Source organism: Amphiura filiformis, chromosome 4 (assembly GCF_039555335.1).
Source record: "Amphiura filiformis chromosome 4, Afil_fr2py, whole genome shotgun sequence".
NCBI classification, from domain to species: domain Eukaryota; kingdom Metazoa; phylum Echinodermata; class Ophiuroidea; order Amphilepidida; family Amphiuridae; genus Amphiura; species Amphiura filiformis.
Window position 1 is genome coordinate 71176898 of NC_092631.1, and position 18211 is coordinate 71195108.

An 18211-nucleotide genomic window follows, 5' to 3' on the forward strand; every position below is an offset into this window, starting at 1 on the left:
CGCATCCCAGGCATTAGCACCAATCCGGCTTGAAAAGTGAAGGGGACAATCGGCCTGGATTGTCAAAAAGTGCCTGAAAAGAACAAAAAATGGGTCATTTTGCTGAAAGGTGGGGGCACGTCCCACCTGTCCCCCCAGGATTGACGCCCCTGATCCCAGGAATGTGTTTTAAGGTTGGTCTGAACCCTGGAATTATGGAAACTTTCGGACCTCATAACTTCTAAATTGTTGGTCTAAAGTATATAAAAGTATACATATTTAGAATGGCAAAGACTTGATAAGTTCATCTGTGAGGTCAAATTTGGGCCAAAATGGCACTTTTGGCCCAAAATCCCAAAAATAACGGTTTTTGGCCCACTTCTTTTTTTTGTGCACCGTAACAAAAAAAATTCTTGGGCCAAAAGTTTTTTGAAACTAATTTTTAAAAACTAGATCAAAATATCTGGGACCCGTTTTTTTCATTTTTTTGAATTTTGACCAATTTCACCAAAAATATTTGAAATTTGTGCCAAAATCGGGCTTTTTTATGATTTTTTTGAAAAATCAGCATTTTTTGACAATTTTTGGCGCAAATTTCTCAAAGTTAGTTGAAATTCAAAAAAATGAAAAAACGTGTCCCAGATATTTTGATCTAGTTTTTAAAAATTAGTTTCAAAAATTTTTGGCCCAAGAATTTTTTTGTTACGGTGCACAAAAAAGAAGTGGGCCAAAAACTATTATTTTGGGGATTTTGGGCCAAAAGTGCCATTTTGGCCCAAATTTGACCTCTCAGATGAACTTATCAAGTCTTTGCCATTCTAAATATGTATACTTTTATATACTTTAGACCAACAATTTAGAAGTTATGAGGCCCGAAAGTTTCCATAATTCCAGGGTTCAGACCAACCTTAATGCAGAAGCTGCTTCTTATGTGGAGTAACCCATTATATTACAATGTAGTTACCTGGGGATATTAACATTTCACAATCACAATTATCTTGTATCACTAAATTAATCAGATTTCACAAAAAGCATATAAAATGTTTAAAAATAATTGATACCCACAAGAACATTCAACCAAATAATCATTTGTTTTTAATAAGATAATTATACAATAGATTTTTCTGCATAATTTGCCTATGCAGTATGCAGTACTTGACCTTCTGACTATTTAACACTTGTATTGTGTTATTTTTAGATGAATTACCGGTGATGTGATCAAGAGTGTTTGTTGTTAAATTAATTGATTTTGAGATGAATACAAATACAAACTAAATGCTCAAATTTATTTGTATTGGATTGCTTTCAGCTCATGACAATTGTAATACAGGCTGTATCAAAATGAAGGAGGTAGGGTTGAGTGACCGCTTATACTAGGTTGAATTCCCAGTCTGCCTTATCATGAAACTCCTGTGGCCAAGTGGTTAAGGCGCTGGTCTCGTAAACGAGAGGTCCTGTGTTCAATTCCTGGGCGGGATCACTTTTCTCATTTCTTCCTTTAATCATGGCTCGACAGCGAAACTGATAAAATTTCATCACAGTTTGCTTATTCCTGTCAAAAAAAGCCCCTGTTTTTCATATCAAAATGATTGTTCTTCTTGTGTTTTTGAAATGCCTGCCTCTTCCAAACGCTTGATTGGATTGAAATGACCAGAATTTGAAATATAAAGTATAAAGAATAACGTCATGTCATTTCATGTAGATCCAATGGTGTGTTTGGAGGCATGCAGGCTTTTTAAAAGCACTTAAAAAAACCTGGATGGAGAACAATCATTTTGATACAGCCTGTATATGTCAGAAACTCTTGAGTTTGAAGGCGGGTAGCAAGATTGGCAGCCTCACCCCCCCCCCCCACCACCACCACCAAAATGAAGATACATGGTTTTGGTATCAGGTGAAAGCTCTTAGGCCTGCAATATATTTCAATGAACAAAAATAGAAGATATGAACAAAAACTGAGACTAGTATACGTGAATATTAGTCTCGGAACAAAAACATGGTGATACACCATCCTGAAAGTCATGTACTGTTCTATATAGGCCACCGCAATACACATTTTGGTAATTATTATATAGCATTGAAACTACTAGTGCAATTGAACTACAAACTTGGAATAAGAATGTTTGGGTGATAGGCCTCAATGTGAAACCTCTAGAAAATATCATGTGTTACAATCAGACTACCCTTTTAATTTTCATTGAAAGCTTTCGAAAATGCGCTTTTAGGATGGATGACAACTGATTTAGCATACAGTTCATTGACCTCTTTGACCAAGATCTTTTTTATATGAGACCTATAATACAATTGATATCCATTTTTATCTCTTTTATATGGATGAATTATCTTCCTAGCAGAACATGATTTGTTATTTATTTGCATGTATTAAAACATTGGAGGGTCATTTCCTTGTTGGCTGCACTGTTTAGAACATAAAATGTATCTTTGGGGTGTTGTAACTCCTTATGCAGTACTTTATGGCAGAAAATTGACTGAGTAGAAGGCTGTGTCATTCTTGGGTCATTCTTTATTGTGATTCAGATACATAGGAAGTGCATTCATGTATGAAACAAAAGCTATTGAATAATGTATATTCAGTGTAGCAGAAGATGATATAACACGGAAAAACAGTGGCATGATCGACGGGAATTATATAAATAGAAGATGATATCTACATGATATCTTACATGTACATCAACAATCATATCAAGATATCTCAATTTCAATTTCCTTGGTCAAGATACGGAAACAAAAGTGCAACAACCTCTCAGCACTTAAGATCATCAGTTTCTAAACTTAATTAATGGCATGTAATTTGTCTCAACCCACAGTTTATGGACTACTATAGACCACGGTGGAGTGCCAAACTATGTTACAACATCCTGAGCATACTTTAATGTATAATTTCCACCACAGATACTTAAATGTGTTTCCACTCAATCATCTACTCTTAAGCTATTTAAGCAAAGATTTGCCCTTAACTGATCCCTGTTACACCATGGTGGGGTGGAGCAAACAAGAAAACACCATTCTATGCATACAAAATGCGATTTGATCAAGCAAAATGACTTGGACGTTGGGAATATTGATTTTGAGATATAGCCAATAATAGTATTCCTTTTGAGCAACAATAAAATGGCCATATCTCTGGAACAGTTACTGAGTTAGTTATTATAATGGGGTTTTCAGCAAAATAAAGCTGTAAGAATGGCTCATATGTGACATGATCTGGTCCATGGGGGCCAAAGGATGCATTTTTGAAAATTGAGTTACTGTGATTATTACATCAATATACAATAGGCTATCATTTACTGAAAACACCAAATTTAAAGGTCTAGCATACTTGGTTCTAAAGTTATGTAAATTTTTGATGCCTATTTTCTTATGTATTTCATTGTATTTTTACTCCATATTTTTACCTTTATCTCAGTTTCAAATTTGCCGCCTTTGGCCCCCATGCACCAGATCATGTCACATATAGTAAACTTAAAAACTGAATTTTGATTTTGATCCACAGACTCACTTGCATCACAAATGGGTCAGTCCATGTCGAAACAGATTGAGTGTACACCCACCCTCTTGGATTTTGCTCTCCTTTGGCTCAGGGTACCTTTCATGGATCCCTAGGTGAGGTCACAAGAAAAAATTCAAATTCCATTTAGTTTTTGAATGGCGGGCAATCAAAGTTTGGCCACCTCGACCAAAATTGTGAATTTAAGGGGTCCAAATGACCAAGTGCTCTCTTTGAGGGGCACTTTCTTCTTAATTGAATCAGTTGTGATCCTCTTTTTGAATGTGGTCACTCACTGGCTGCGTCTGAAATACCTAATGCCAAAAAAGATAGATTTCGGTATATCGTTGGGATTTCAGAGGGGGTCAAAATCAGCACTTCGTACTGTTCAATCAAATTATCTTGATTTTGAAGGACCCATGATAATGTCACAGTGCACTTATAGGTCCTAATTATGTTCAGAATGGATTAACCATATGCCAATGTCTATGAGCAATTAAAAAAACAGAGAAATTTCTAGACCCCTACAGAATTTTAGGCCACCCCTAAAGTGGTTCAGCCACAAATGGCACTTAAAGTCGGCAAATTTTGATCCCTAATAACTTTAGGTGTACACCAGATATGAATTTCTAGTCTTTTGCATCTGAAAGAATGTAGTTTAATGTTACTAGGAACATAAGATTTGTTTTGTATTTTTTGTGTTTTAGTATTAAGTTGACGCTTTCAAAAATAGTCATTTTTGCCTAACATACCATGCATACAGGATACGGTACAAAATGCCAATTTTAGTATGATATTTTTTATATTTTTGATCACTTTATAGCCATTTGTATTATTTATCCTGATATTTCAAGTTGCTCTTGAGTCAAGTAATAAGAAAAAACTACTTTCTAATCCTCTGTATGGATTTTTAAGGGGGGCAAAAATGCACTTCCTGGCAACGATGCACATGCAAAGTACAGGTTATGGGGGTCAAATTTTCAGAATGCTCCCAATTATGTCAAGTAATATATCAAATTACTCGTATGGTCATGAGGATTCCAAAATGTATAGTTTGTTATGTGTCAGACCTTTCAGGATGGCGCTATGACGAAAAATGTTCATAGGTCAACGACCTTTTTGAAAGTATCAAAAAACAAAAAATACAAAACAAATCTTATGTTCCTAGTAACATTAGACTACATTCTTTCAGATGCAAAAGACTAGAAATTCATATCTGGTGTACACCTAAAGTTATTAGGTGTCAAAATTTGCCGATTTTAAGCGCTATTTGTGGCTGAACCACTTTAGGGGGCCCTAAAATTCTGTAGGGGGTCTAGAAAGGTCTCTTTTTTTTAATTGCTCATAGACATTGGCACATGGTTAATCCATTCTGAACATAATTAGGACCTATAAGTGCACTGTGGCATTATCATGGGTCCTTCAAAATCAAAGATAATTTGATTGAACAGTATGAAGTGCTGATTTTGACCACCTCTGAAATCCCAACGACATACCGAATTCTATCTTTTTTATTATTAGGCATTTCAGACACAGCCAGTGAGTGACCATATTCAAAAAGAGGGTCACAACTGATTTAATTAAGAAGAAAATGCCTCTCAAAGAGAGCGCTTTGTCATTTGGACACCTTAAATTCCCAATTTTGGTCAAGGTCGCCAAACTTAGATGGCCCGCCATTCGAAACGAAATTGAATTTGAATTTTTTTCTTGTGACCTCACCTAGGGGTCCATGAAAGGTACCCCTGAGCCAAAGGAGAGCATAATCCAAGAGGGTGGGTGTACACTCAGTCTGTTTTGACATGGACTGACCCAAATGTAAAATTCAAAATACTAATTTCCACATTGTCCTCAATTCATGTAATAATAATGATTACTAAAAATTAGAGCAGATTGTCTCAATTGATCCCCAGTTTACACCATGGTGGAGTGAGGCAAACATTTGTACAAATAAACAACATGAGCATACCAAATGTAAAATTGATGCCACCAATGTCCACATTGTCTTCTGTTCTTCTTTAGTGAATCCTAAGTCTTGTAGTGCATGCATCACAGCTTTGTAGTCTCTCTTATCATTCAGTGATTTCACCTGCAGGACAAATAATAAAATCAAAATGTGTTAGTTTATATGAATGTTTGATGCTCCATTCAAAATATGAAACTCTTTTGGTCTGACTTCAGTATAGAAAGAGCTTAACAGTCAACATTTACTGCATATGGCCAAATATGAGATTAAATTGGTCAAAATCACACACAGGCATAAATTGTGGCCCCTCCTCGATTGTGGTCCCTGGGCCCTTGCCCACCAGCCAAGTACATAAATAGTAACCTGAAGTTTTCTTTTGAAGCCTAGCTTTCTAAAAATCTTGAAAACCTACATCACAGGGCTGCATCAGTTTTATACACTATTTTTTGTGCAGGTAGTATAAACGCCATCTCTGCTGAGTTAAGGTAAAATAATGTGTCAATAACAACAAAAATTTAACACTATACATGTACATGTGAATGAAGCAGCTGTATCATGCAAAATATCACAAAATATTGAACAGATATTTTTGATGCTCACGCACACACACATCAAATTAATACAAAATTTTATTAATTTTTATAATTTCTTGCCCTGGTCACAGAAAAAGAAACATTATGAACAATCAATAGGAAATGTCATCTTACAATCTGACCTATTACAACCCAATCAATGGGTTGCTAGGCAACAATTTGATCTAGATGAGATGCTATAATTGATGGTATATTTCAGAAATGTAATGGCTTACTTATTTGGTTATATTTTTAATTCTCTAAAAGCAATGGGAAGGAGTGTTTCAATATTTATTATGGGATGTATTTTTAAGAATAATGTGAAATGCAGTGACAAGCTCAGTGCCATCTGATTCCCTCTGAGATGACCAACTGGCTTGGCTGAAGCTCGTTTTCTTTGCTAGAGGGGCGTCGCGGTTTGTGGATAGGGTTACATGTAGTTCTAGGCAGCGACTTGCTGGAAATTGAGGTTTGCCCTTCATCGAAATAAAATTTTCCATTCTAAATTTAACCTGAAAAGATATATGAATTATTATTATAAACAACAGACAGGAATTCAAGGAGCTCACTATTGTTGCTGTGACATTAATTATAAAATTTGATTAAGGGGGTACTACACCCCTGGCCAATTTTGTGCCTATTTTTGCATTTTTCTCAAAAATTATAGTGCATTGGTGACAGGTAAGATATGTATATTATTATTATAGGGGCAAAGACTACAACTACTGCACTGAAAATTCAGCAACTCAAGGCAAGTAGTTATTGATTTATTGATCAAATATTGGTTTTCCTCATTTTTGACTGTAACTCCACAACTGTTGTCTGTGCTGAAATAAAATTTCCAGTGCAGTAGTTGTAGTCCTTGCCCCTATAATATACATATCTTACTTGTCACCAATGCACTATAATTTTGAGAAAATGACAAAATAGGCACAAAATTGGGCTTAAAATCTAGCTTAATCAGCTTCCGTCGAAGATGCAAACTCCCATCTAAATTGACAGGTGACTTACTAATACATTAATTGTTTTATTTAACAGCTTTATAATTAAGTAGCTCAAATTAAGAACAAAAATTGAAGTAGCAACTTCACATAAAGATCATCAGTTTGTAAGATCAACTTTGGATGGGCAGTTTTATTCAAATGGACAGGCCAGCCCCAGTTTTTAGCTAAGACTACCATATGTGATCCGATCTGATCCACTCAGGCCAAAGTCAGAAATCTTGAAAATTGAGTTACTATCATTACGAATTTACTTACACTTACTGATGTTGAATCGCCAGGTCTCCTAAATACTGAGTTGTAAAGTTATGAACTTTTATATGTCATTTTCTTATGTTTTTTATTGTTTTTTCTCTTCACTTTTTGCCGATATCTCAGTTTCATTATTGCCGACTTTAGCCTGAGTGGCCAGATCAGGTCACATATCCACAACAAGGAAAAGACAATATCTTACCACTGCAGCATTCCCCTGACTGACATAGTTATATAATGATATCTTACCACTGCAGCATTCCCCTGACTGACATAGTTATATAATGATATCTTACCACTGCAGCATTCCCCTGACTGACATAGTTATATAATGATACATCTCTCTTGAGCTGGAATTCTTGTAACAGGTCTTCTGGTGTGGCTGACAGGAGTTGATAAAAGGAATGGAAGCTACGTTCACCCTGCTGCTGGTGAATTACACGGGACTGAAAAAAGAACAAAAATATAAAATGACATTGGTGTTATTTACCTGGAACTCTTGAAGAAGGGAGAGCCTCAATTGACCTTTGCGGTAAATCCCATAAGCCTTTGCGAGTACACCTGAGAACTCGTCATTTGACGACGTCACGCCGATCTGCGCCGATGCACACATCATTTATCAAATATTATTACTGCGCATTGCACATCAATGTGACGTCAAATGACGAGTTCTCAGGTGTGCTTGCAAAAATTTATGGTATATGCCAAAAAGGTCAATAGCCTCATTTATATTACTATCACCATGGTCAAGGGTCGAAACATGTAAACCAATGGGTATGGGTTAGGGTTTGAATTAGGGCTAGATTTAAGGTTACAATTAGGTTAGGGCCTAGGGCTAGGTAACTTTAGGGTTAGACAATTCGACAAATGACCACCATTCTATGATTGGGCTGAGAAAAACTAGTGTTTGTTAACCTCCACAACTTTTTGAGGTATGTACGGGTGGGTGGATTTATTTTTTTATTTTTTTAGGAATCATATCATCATAAAAATTTACCAGTAAAACCTAATTAGATGTGAATGAGCATACTTCACTACTATTATGCCTTCATTCATGTTTACAACCAGTTTAGAAGTGTTTTACTAACCATTTTTAAAACTTTTAAGAATTTTTGCCATTATGATTTTAAAAAAATCATAATGGCAAAAAATCTTTAAAAATAAACAAAAAAATATTCAGGAATTTCATAATTAAGGTAGATATTCTTTTGTACAACAAAACTCTTTTCCAATGTGCAGGTGTGGAGGACAACCAGACTTTTTGTCTTATGGGAAAGACATTATTTTGGATTGTCATGAATGGGGGTTGAAGTATAGTGTACTTCTATCAGTTTTCTATACCGTTACGGCAAAGGCAGAAGTTATAATGCAAATAATATATATATCTAAATAATGCATTCAAAATTGCCAGGAATTTAGCCAAAGCTAAATGGCCTTTGTTATAGGTGACACTGGCCACACTATAATACCACAGATGACCACACTATGATAACACTAATATTTATACATCTCTTGGCTCAGATTAAATAAAAACAATCTATATCATGATAGTTGCTATTATAACAACTAGTATGCATTCACCTACTTCCCTTTTACCCTAACATTGATATGGCTTGCTGGTGCCGGGAAATGAAAGAAGGAAGTTTAACAGGAAGAATTTGAATAAAGAAGTTGTTTGTTTCCTTCAGGATTCGAACCTAGACCCTTTCAGGTGCCAAGCACGCCATTGGTGACCGGTAGCCGTGGGTGTGCGTATATATGACATAGTGCACACTGGCTTTGGTTTGTAAGATTTTGTAAGCTTGTTAGGGTTCATACCAATCATTTTATAATATTATTCTACATGCAGAGTCGATGTCCACAATTAAAATAAGAGTAGCAATAATTAAACATTTTAGTTTAATTGTAATTTCTTACCTTTTTCATGGCAAGTTTAGATGTTTCAATAAAACAATTACAATTTTGTGTGTATAGTTTTTAATTGAATGCATGCTAAATAGTAATTTTAAGCATGGTTTGAATGAACAAACATTTGGAGGGAAAAACATAACCAAAGGCATCAAAGGCAATTTTGTCCTATGTGTCCATGCCTTGGTGCCCCCACAAATGTGTACTATGGTATTGGTTAGGGTCTCAGATTTGGACACATGTATGTATTATTAAAGTCCCATTTGGTGATCCCAGCACAAGTGTAAAAAATTAAAATTGTTTACAAATTGCTTTAAGTGATGGATAAGTCATTCAAATTGACATTTGGTATTTTTAAAATGAAACATTGGGCAAAAAATAAAGAAAACAGCAGTATTGACTAAGTTGAAGCCCCATTCAAATACATGTAGCTAATTTATATACTGTCAGTATATGAATTACAGATATAGAATGCCATATTTTGTCTTAAATACACCGCTTTCGACTGAACCATTAGCAGGCTATTAACACATCAATGACAATGACAAAGGTACCAAACTCTGAATTTTGTTATGATCGCGTCCGTCATTCAGCAAATCACTGAATGGTCCTTAAGCATGTGATTGCCCATGGTGTCCTCCCACTAGCTGAATTAGGAATCGCGATTTGGCAAGACATCATCTTTTTATAGCAATTTAAATTCACAAATCCTCTTGCTATGTAAAACCATTATAAATGCACTATTTAGCGGCAATTTAATTTAGCGATTGAAGTCGCTAGCGAAATTAGCAAAATTAAATTGCTAATGAAATTAAGTTGTTTTACAGTACCTGGCTGATCTTGCAAATGCCATACACTTTCTAACCTTCAATTGAACTGGTCAATGAACATGTATATAAAAGAAATAATAACTGGTTATCAAAGCCACAAAATATAAGTCAAGTACCAGAAAGGAGATATGGTTGATTAAAGAAAAGGAATTCAAATAAACATTACTCGATTCAGTGAACATATAGAAGTTTCTTATATTCTGTAATATCACAGCAAACACAAAACATTTTCAATATCATTTGTAAAAGGTTGTCAGAAAACGTTTAAATGTCGGGTTATATAAAGGGCATATTAAGGGTATAAAACGTTTTCATAACATTAAAACACATTTTTTGATAATCTACTGCCCAGCAAACACAAATGTTTTACCAAAAACGTTTAAATGCCGGGTTATATAAAGGGTATAAATTAAAACGTTCCAACATTTTTTTTGAAAACTTGATACAAAACATTCTGAACAGAATGTTATTTTGGGGTTGAAAAAATATTTTGCAAAAATGTTTGCCCAAAATATTTGAAATAATGTTTCATGACCTTTATAAACCCCGACATTTAAATGTTATTAAAAATGTTTTGAAAAAAACATTTTAAGAACATTTCTGTGTTTGTTGGGTGCAAATATTTTAACATAATGTTATTAAGTGTTGACAAAATATTTGGCAAAAACTGTTTGCAAAAATAGTTTACAGTAACATCTTGAAAACATTTTTAAAATATTGTTGTAGTGTGTTTTCATACAAAACATTTTAAAATGTTTTCATGACCTTTATCAAAATATAATTTATTTAAAACGTTTTTGTATTTGCTGGGATCATTGTACCAAAAATACACCATTTGTAGAAGTGTTCAAATAAAATTATTATTACTATAAAGTTTAAATAGTGAATTGTGTAAATTGACCAAATAAATTCCAGACACCCCAACACAAAATCAACACTTGAAATTTTAGTTGCTTTTCATACATTGTCTGGGGTTGAGTCATCAATGTTTAAACTTTTATGTAATATTTTTCAATATTTGTTAACTCAGAAACACTAAACATATATGTGTACTGTCCCCGGAGTGGTGAATTATAGGGGGGGTCAAGCAATTTTTGGCAGGTCGACAGGGGGGGGGCGATTTTTGGCACAGATATTTTGGGCACCTTTCTATGTTCACCCTAAAAAGGTGTAGGAAAACATTAGGAACACTTTCAAATATGCAATATTTGTTAACTCAGAAACACAAAACATATATGTGTACTGTCCCCGGAGTGGTGAATTATAGGGGGGTCAAGCAATTTTTGGCAGGTCAAGGGGGGAGCAATTTTTGGCACAGATATTTTGGGCACCTTTCTATGTGAAAAGGAAAACATTAGGAACACATTCAAATGCAAAATTCCTAAGGTTTTTAAGGTTTTAAATTTGGGTTCCCTAAAATCTTAGTGTGTAAAGGGTGTGGCGCAAAGATTTTTTGGCACATCAAAAGGGGGGGGCAAAGATTCTTTGGCACGGCCAAAGGGGGGGGGGGGGCAAGCAATTTTTGGCAGACCACTTTAAGAATTCACCACCCTGGGGTACACATAATTATTGCACAGCTCTTAACAGACGTATCCCATTTTAAAGGGATTTTTTTAGTCATCTGGGTCTGCTGAACTTTGGTGCAACAGCCAATCTTGATTCTTGCAAAGGAATTTTGTATGAATCATTTGATTCTCACAAATTATTTGTGTAACACTTGTATTTTGATTCACCAAATAGTTGTACCCAAATTTTAACCCTGCATAGGCCTGTAAAATATGGTGTGAAAACCTTAATTGTACATTTTCTGTTTCACTATAAAAAAAAAAAGGAAAAGAAAATCCATTCAAATACAACCCAGGTAATGAATGGTCTCCCAAAAAAAAAGGGAAGGGGAGAGGATGCATAAACATGTTGGAAGTTCTAGAAAACTGCTTTAAATGATGTATTTAATTTTAATTGACATAATTTTAATGAAATGATGGTATGACATGTTTCATGTTTATTTTCATCAAGTAATATAATATGCGTGGGTGAATATGGATGGTAATTTACAGCACACTGCATTCATGCATGTGATGAATTAAAGCAGAGGAGCACTCTCTTTAATTTAAGTGAAAAACACCTACTTCAGCTTATTACATGTCTAGCAGGGGCGGCGGAACGATTTTGAAAGTGGGGGGCCAGTCAGGGTGATGTAAAAAATTAAAATAATGGCCGCGATGCGGCCCTCGCGGCGCGCCTGCACGACACAGGGGGGAGCCTGAGGGGGGATGTGCCCCCCTCAGAAGTGAGAAACTTTTGCAAAATGAAGGCCCAATTTAAGTCATTTGGTGGACCATTCTGGCACTATTATTGTGTACAATTTTAGTTTGAAAAATCCGAAAATGGGTTAAATGAAGGCCCAAATTGAAGCCATTCGTGGATAAGTTTTCACTATAATTGTATAAATTATTGCTTTTAGTGTTGGGTGTCCTAATACAGGGGAGTTGGAAAATTTTGCAAAATGAAGGTCCAATTGAAGCCATTTTGTGCATAATTTTTACACTTTCTTTAAGCATGTTAAGGTCTAGAATAGAGATTTGATTATTTATGTTCACCCAGACATGTTACACACATCACATTATGGGTTAAAAGTGGGGGGGGGCCAGGTCCCCCCAGTCAAAAAAGTGGAGGGGCCACTGGCCCCCCTGGCCCCCCCGGTTCCGCCGCCCTTGATGTCTAGCCAATGTAAAATGTGTTTATTACAAACACATATCATAACCTCTTAATAATGCAAGGTCATGTTACATCCTTTCTTTGTGATGTTATTACTTGAAAAACACCTGAACACAATACCACAGTGACACAATACAGTGTATTGTGGAATTCACCGGCACGGACATAATTTTTTTCCGGGGAATTTCAGGGAGGGGGCAAAAATGACTATTTCCCTAAATTTGAATATTTCTCAATACAGAAATTTCCCATTGTTATTTTGATTGGGGGTAAGTAGGGGGATTTAATGTTTCGAAGGAAAAGGAAAGATATTTAAAATGACAAAAATAGAACAACTTTTCATTAACCCTAACACCCTCACTGCTTTTTGGCGAGGGGGAAGGAAAGAAGGAAGGAAGAAAGAAAGAAGAAGAAGAGAAAACTTTTTTTCGGGTGCGGTTTTGAACCACCAACTCTTCGAGTGCCAGACACAGGCATGGGCCTACCTTGCCACAGGGGTGTAGCTTGTCCGGCCAAGCTTTCCGCGACCATATGACTGTTCGCATGATGACGCAATCACATCACGTGGGAAACCTGCCTGTGCCTATGTTTTGTGAAGTGTGGTTTTTTGTTGTTTGGTATGGTTAGGGTTAATGCTCAGGTTTTAGGCATACTTTTCAGTTGGTTATCGGAAAACATTAAAACATGATTTGGGGAAAAAAAAAAGATTTGAAACCAAATCCTTACAAAGAATATAATTTGTATGTCTAGAAGAAGGGCCAATGTGACACTATTTAATCCTTGCTATGGGTAATTTTTAAATGTCAATTCACACACATGCTTACAGTATTCATACATTAATGCCCTCTCCCACGCCATCCATACATTGTACATGAGTACCCACACTATCCCATTACCATGATCATGATGAGTACATCTTCATCATCAAAGGTCAGAGGCTCCGGAAGATTTTATATATTGGGGGGGGGGAGGGGCAATGGCACCTGGCCCAAGTTATGGGGGGGCTATGCATACTTGCCAATAGCCACCAAAAGTATTGCCCCCACCACTGAAGTCACTGAAGGTAAATTGCCAGGGTAAATTGACACATTTGTCTTAGAGTTAGTCCCTAACCCTAACACCAGTAAAAACCACAAAATACCATGATGAAAAATTCATAACATGCATGCATCCCAGGGTCTGCGATGACGCAATCACCCGAAGTGTGATATGCTCACGGAATTGCTGTCCGCGCAGCAATAACCCGAGCAGCTACCGGTCCGCGATCGTTAAGCTTGGCATGCTGAGGTCAAAGGTTGAATCCGGGGTGCCAAGTCAAAATTCTTCTTCTTCTTGAAAAATTCGGATCTTCTCTGACTTCCGATACCAAAAAGCATGGGTCAGTGTTAGGGTTAGAAAAGATGTATTTTTCCAGATTAGAGTGTCCTCTAACCCTAACACCAGTAAAAACCACAAAATACCACGATGAAAAATTCATAACATGCATGCATCCCAGGGTCTGCGATGACGCAATCACCCGAAGCATGGGTCAGTGTTAGGGTTAATGCAATTGAAAGGCCAGATATTGTTTTGTAATGATCTGAATTTACTATGTACTATACTATCTATTCATATGAATTTATAAGATAAGTATTCAAACCAAGTCTACCGGACATGGAGAGGAACCTGTGGTTGTTTGTATCAAGTCTGGTTTCCTGACTCACGGTGGAAAAGCCCTCTACTGTGCCCTGACCAACATCACTATCATGCAGTGATATGTCCATAGTGTTAAAGTGATACCAGGAAACTTCAGAAAGTTTCCACAAATTCTTTTTTTATGAGAAAATATTTCAAGAGGATGATAAAATCCATAAACACTTTTGAAATAAATTTGAATATATTGAAAATCTAAAGAAGTTCAACGTTTTCATTTAATGCTCATAATATAATTATACAAATGTTATGTTACAACAATATGTACACTCCATTTATACATTATTACTGGTACATATAAAAGTTTATGCAAATATTCAGAATATTTGTGTATAGTTCAACTACAAGCTTTGTACTTCATAGATTCAAATTATAAATGTACTTGAAAATTACAGGTAATTTTAATTGATAACAGCCAAATATCTCTTTCCTAATAAAAAGTAAGTAAATGTGGTAGTTTTGAAATATTCAGATATGTCACGCAGTTCACATTGCCATATGTGGAAGAGGCTCTTCATCTGAAAGCTTCTGAAGAAAGTAAATCATAAAAATATTGTTTGTAATAACACCCAAGTTTATAATATCCACTTTTCCCTTCGTCAGTCTTGCAATTTCCAATTGGTTACAAAAGGTTCTCTGCAGGCAACCCCACGTCAAACCAGCTCTCACTGGGCTGTAATAATAAAGTCCTTATTTGATGTTGATGAAACTTGACTCATCTATATCACGATTCAAAGAAAGACTGATTTTTAATTGTTGAAGTCAACATGGAAAATTTTATGGTTTGGTAAAAGACAACCAGGCCACAGAAGGTGGGATTTTTGTTTGGGGTAGGGGAGGGACCAACTTAGGGTGGGATATGGGTAGATGGAGAGGCCATTTCCAATATGCAGGGGCCCAACTTAGTTCTTGAAACAAACCAGCATCCCCCAAAAAGCACATTAGTGTTTGGACAAAAATCACTACAGCTCTACAACTGCAAGACCTTATAGGGGCTAGCCCAAACGCCAAATTTTCATGGGGGTAACCCGGACTAACCCCTGTTCCTGCTAACTTGCGTAGTACCTATCCTTACTGATTTTGAAACCCTTAAAGAAAAGTTCTTACCTTTTAATATGTCCACTTTATATGTTTTTTATTATTTTATTTTTTTGCTCCTTATGTTGGCCCATACCTCAATTTCGATTATTGCCGACTTGGGTCTGATTAGATCAGATCATGTCACTGTACTTTAACCTGCATGAGCAAACTTTGAACATGATTCATGGAATTATTTAGAGTCAATACAGAGATAAGAAAAATAGTTGAGTTTATTTTTACTGTGAACATTGAACTCATGCATTGACCAAGTTGCAACAAATGCTTTGATAAGAATAGGGGAATCCCCCTGTAGTATTTTGTACTCAGGCTCCTCCCAAAAAAAAAGAGGAAAGGAGAGAAGAGAAGAGAAAGAGGAGAAAAGGAGAAAAAAAGAAGAAAAAAGGGAGAAAAGGAGAAGGGAAAAGGTTAAATTGCACGTATAGTAGGCCCATGCCTAAATCGCAGTCGGGTCAGTCTATAGGCCTATAGGTATGTGATTATTTTGCTTGAAGGCGGGTCCTCTGCCTAAAAGCATGTGAAAATTACGGCAGCCCACCGATATGTAGGGCCCGTCACATTTTGTCACCAAAGTCAGTAGGCCTATTAAGACGGACTCGAGCCGACTTCAATTCAACACCATACATGCTTTAATTGCGAATCTCAAGTCTTAGGCCTATAAAGTGTCCGTGTTATATTTAAAATTTTACAAATCGAGTTGGGCCCTTTTTTGTTTTAAAAAGCAATGATAGTGTAAAAATGGTCCACCAAATGGCTTCAATTAGGACTTCATTTTGCAAAAGTTTCTCACTTCTGAGGGGGCATATCCCCTCAGACACCCCCCTGTGTGCGCAACTTTATGTTTAAATCTAAAGCAATATCGGGTAATTTAAGCTAATTTATTTATAAAGGTTAAAACTTGCCCACGAATGGCTTCAATTGGGCCTTCATTTCGCACATTTTCGGCCTTTTAAAACATAAAATTTGACACAATAAATAGTGCAAAATTGTCCACCAAATGGCTTCAATTAGGCCTTCATTTTACAAAATTTTTCACTTATGAGGGGGAACATCCCCTCAGACACCCCCTCATGTCTTAACTTTATTGGTACATAATTATATAGCAATAATTCACACAATAAAAGTCAAAACTTGTCCACAAATGGCTTCAATTGGGCTGTTTTTCTCAAATTTTGGCTTTTTTCAAACTAAAATTTTACACAATAATAGTGACAAAATGGTCCACCAAATGGCTTCAAATGGGTCTACATTTTCCAAAAGTTTCTAACTTCTGAGGGGGCACATCCCCTCAGACACCCTCTCGTCGTCAAGCAAGCCTCCGGGATGAAGCCATGCCATTAGTTACATTTTTTACAAAATTGGGCCCCCCCCTCTGACTGCTCTGGATCCGCCACTGTTTGTACTTCAGTAGTTGGAAAGTCTTGCACTAAACTGAGTGCATATATTAATTGCATACTACAAACTTGAAAGCAGATAAGACGTGAATATCATCAGAGCATAATTGTTCAAGGTGTTTAATCATACATGTATGTCAATAGGATATCTGACAGTTCATCAATGTTCAAGAGTTGATTTTGCATGATCTGTATCAAAGCCAAAAGGTATTCAATATTAAAGTCATTAAATATACTCTAAAATATCCAAAGTCTTCAAGAGGGAAAGCAGTCAAATTAGAGTTTGGTTGGTATTCTTTGAATTGTCCCTCTGATCTCGACATACAAATTGTATGTAATTCGAGCATTGAGCATGCCAGCGCAAAAACATACCCATCAGTACTTTGGGTTAATACTGGCTATTGATGCTTGACTGGTTGGGATTTTAGGCCACTTTCTGTGCCCCCCCCCCCCCACAGGACCAAACCAAACCAACTTTTTTAGGTTCCTGAGATGACCCCAAAACATAATCAGGATGTTCCCAAAAATATAAACTGGCCCCAAAGGGGGGTAAAAGGTCATCGAACTTTGCATAGGGTCAAAATTTCAAACTTGCTCAAATTGTGTTAAAAACCATTCCAATGTATTGAAAATAAATAACCATTTTTACAGTAACACAGCAGAACTCTGACAACCAATGTTTTTCTATAAACATGTGTACAAGTTTGTAAAACAGTGTGGTAATTGTTGTCTGACTTGTAGGTTAAACCAAAAACTTGTGGGCCATGCAGGATTTAGTCTTCCTCTGCATTTCATCTATGCATACATGTAGATGAAGGATAGCATTGTATGTCACTTGTGTAAATTGTTCATATTTGACACCAAATTAAAACCTTGTTTTCCATCCAAACAATATCAAAATTTTGCTTAACCCACTGTGCCAACAATCACATACTTAGTATTTCTTTGTTAAGGCTATTGAAACTTGATGTTGAGTTTAGCGTCCCATTTTTTTCAGCTCATAATGAGGCAACTATTTCATTATTCATTATTTTCAAAGTTTCATTATCAGCGGCCTTTTACCAGTCGCAATATAAAAACAAATAAACATTTATAAAAGTATAATTATCTTGCTTTTTGTTTTTCCAAGTTTTAAAACAAACTAAATGATTCCGAACTTCCGAAGTATACCATGCCAGTCTTCTTCACTCCAATTTGTACTAACCTCTCCGTATACATTTCAGGATAGGGGAAATGGGGGGGGGGATTGACTCATTAAATAAAAAAATAACAATCATGCAGAACATTATGAAATAA

The 18211-nt window shown here is 36.1% G+C and overlaps 1 protein-coding gene across 1 annotated transcript in view; it reads right to left on the reverse strand.

Annotated features, from left to right (window-relative positions):
- Nucleotides 1–18211, reverse strand: part of LOC140151343 (unconventional myosin-Id-like) — an 80499-nt gene that overhangs the window by 30786 nt on the left and 31502 nt on the right. Inside the window, exons 5-6 of the mRNA XM_072173653.1 lie at nt 7572–7721; nt 5454–5573 (exon numbers count right to left, since the gene is read on the reverse strand). Coding sequence (XP_072029754.1) covers nt 5454–5573; nt 7572–7721 — 270 coding nt within the window. The remainder of the gene's footprint in view (nt 1–5453; nt 5574–7571; nt 7722–18211) is intronic.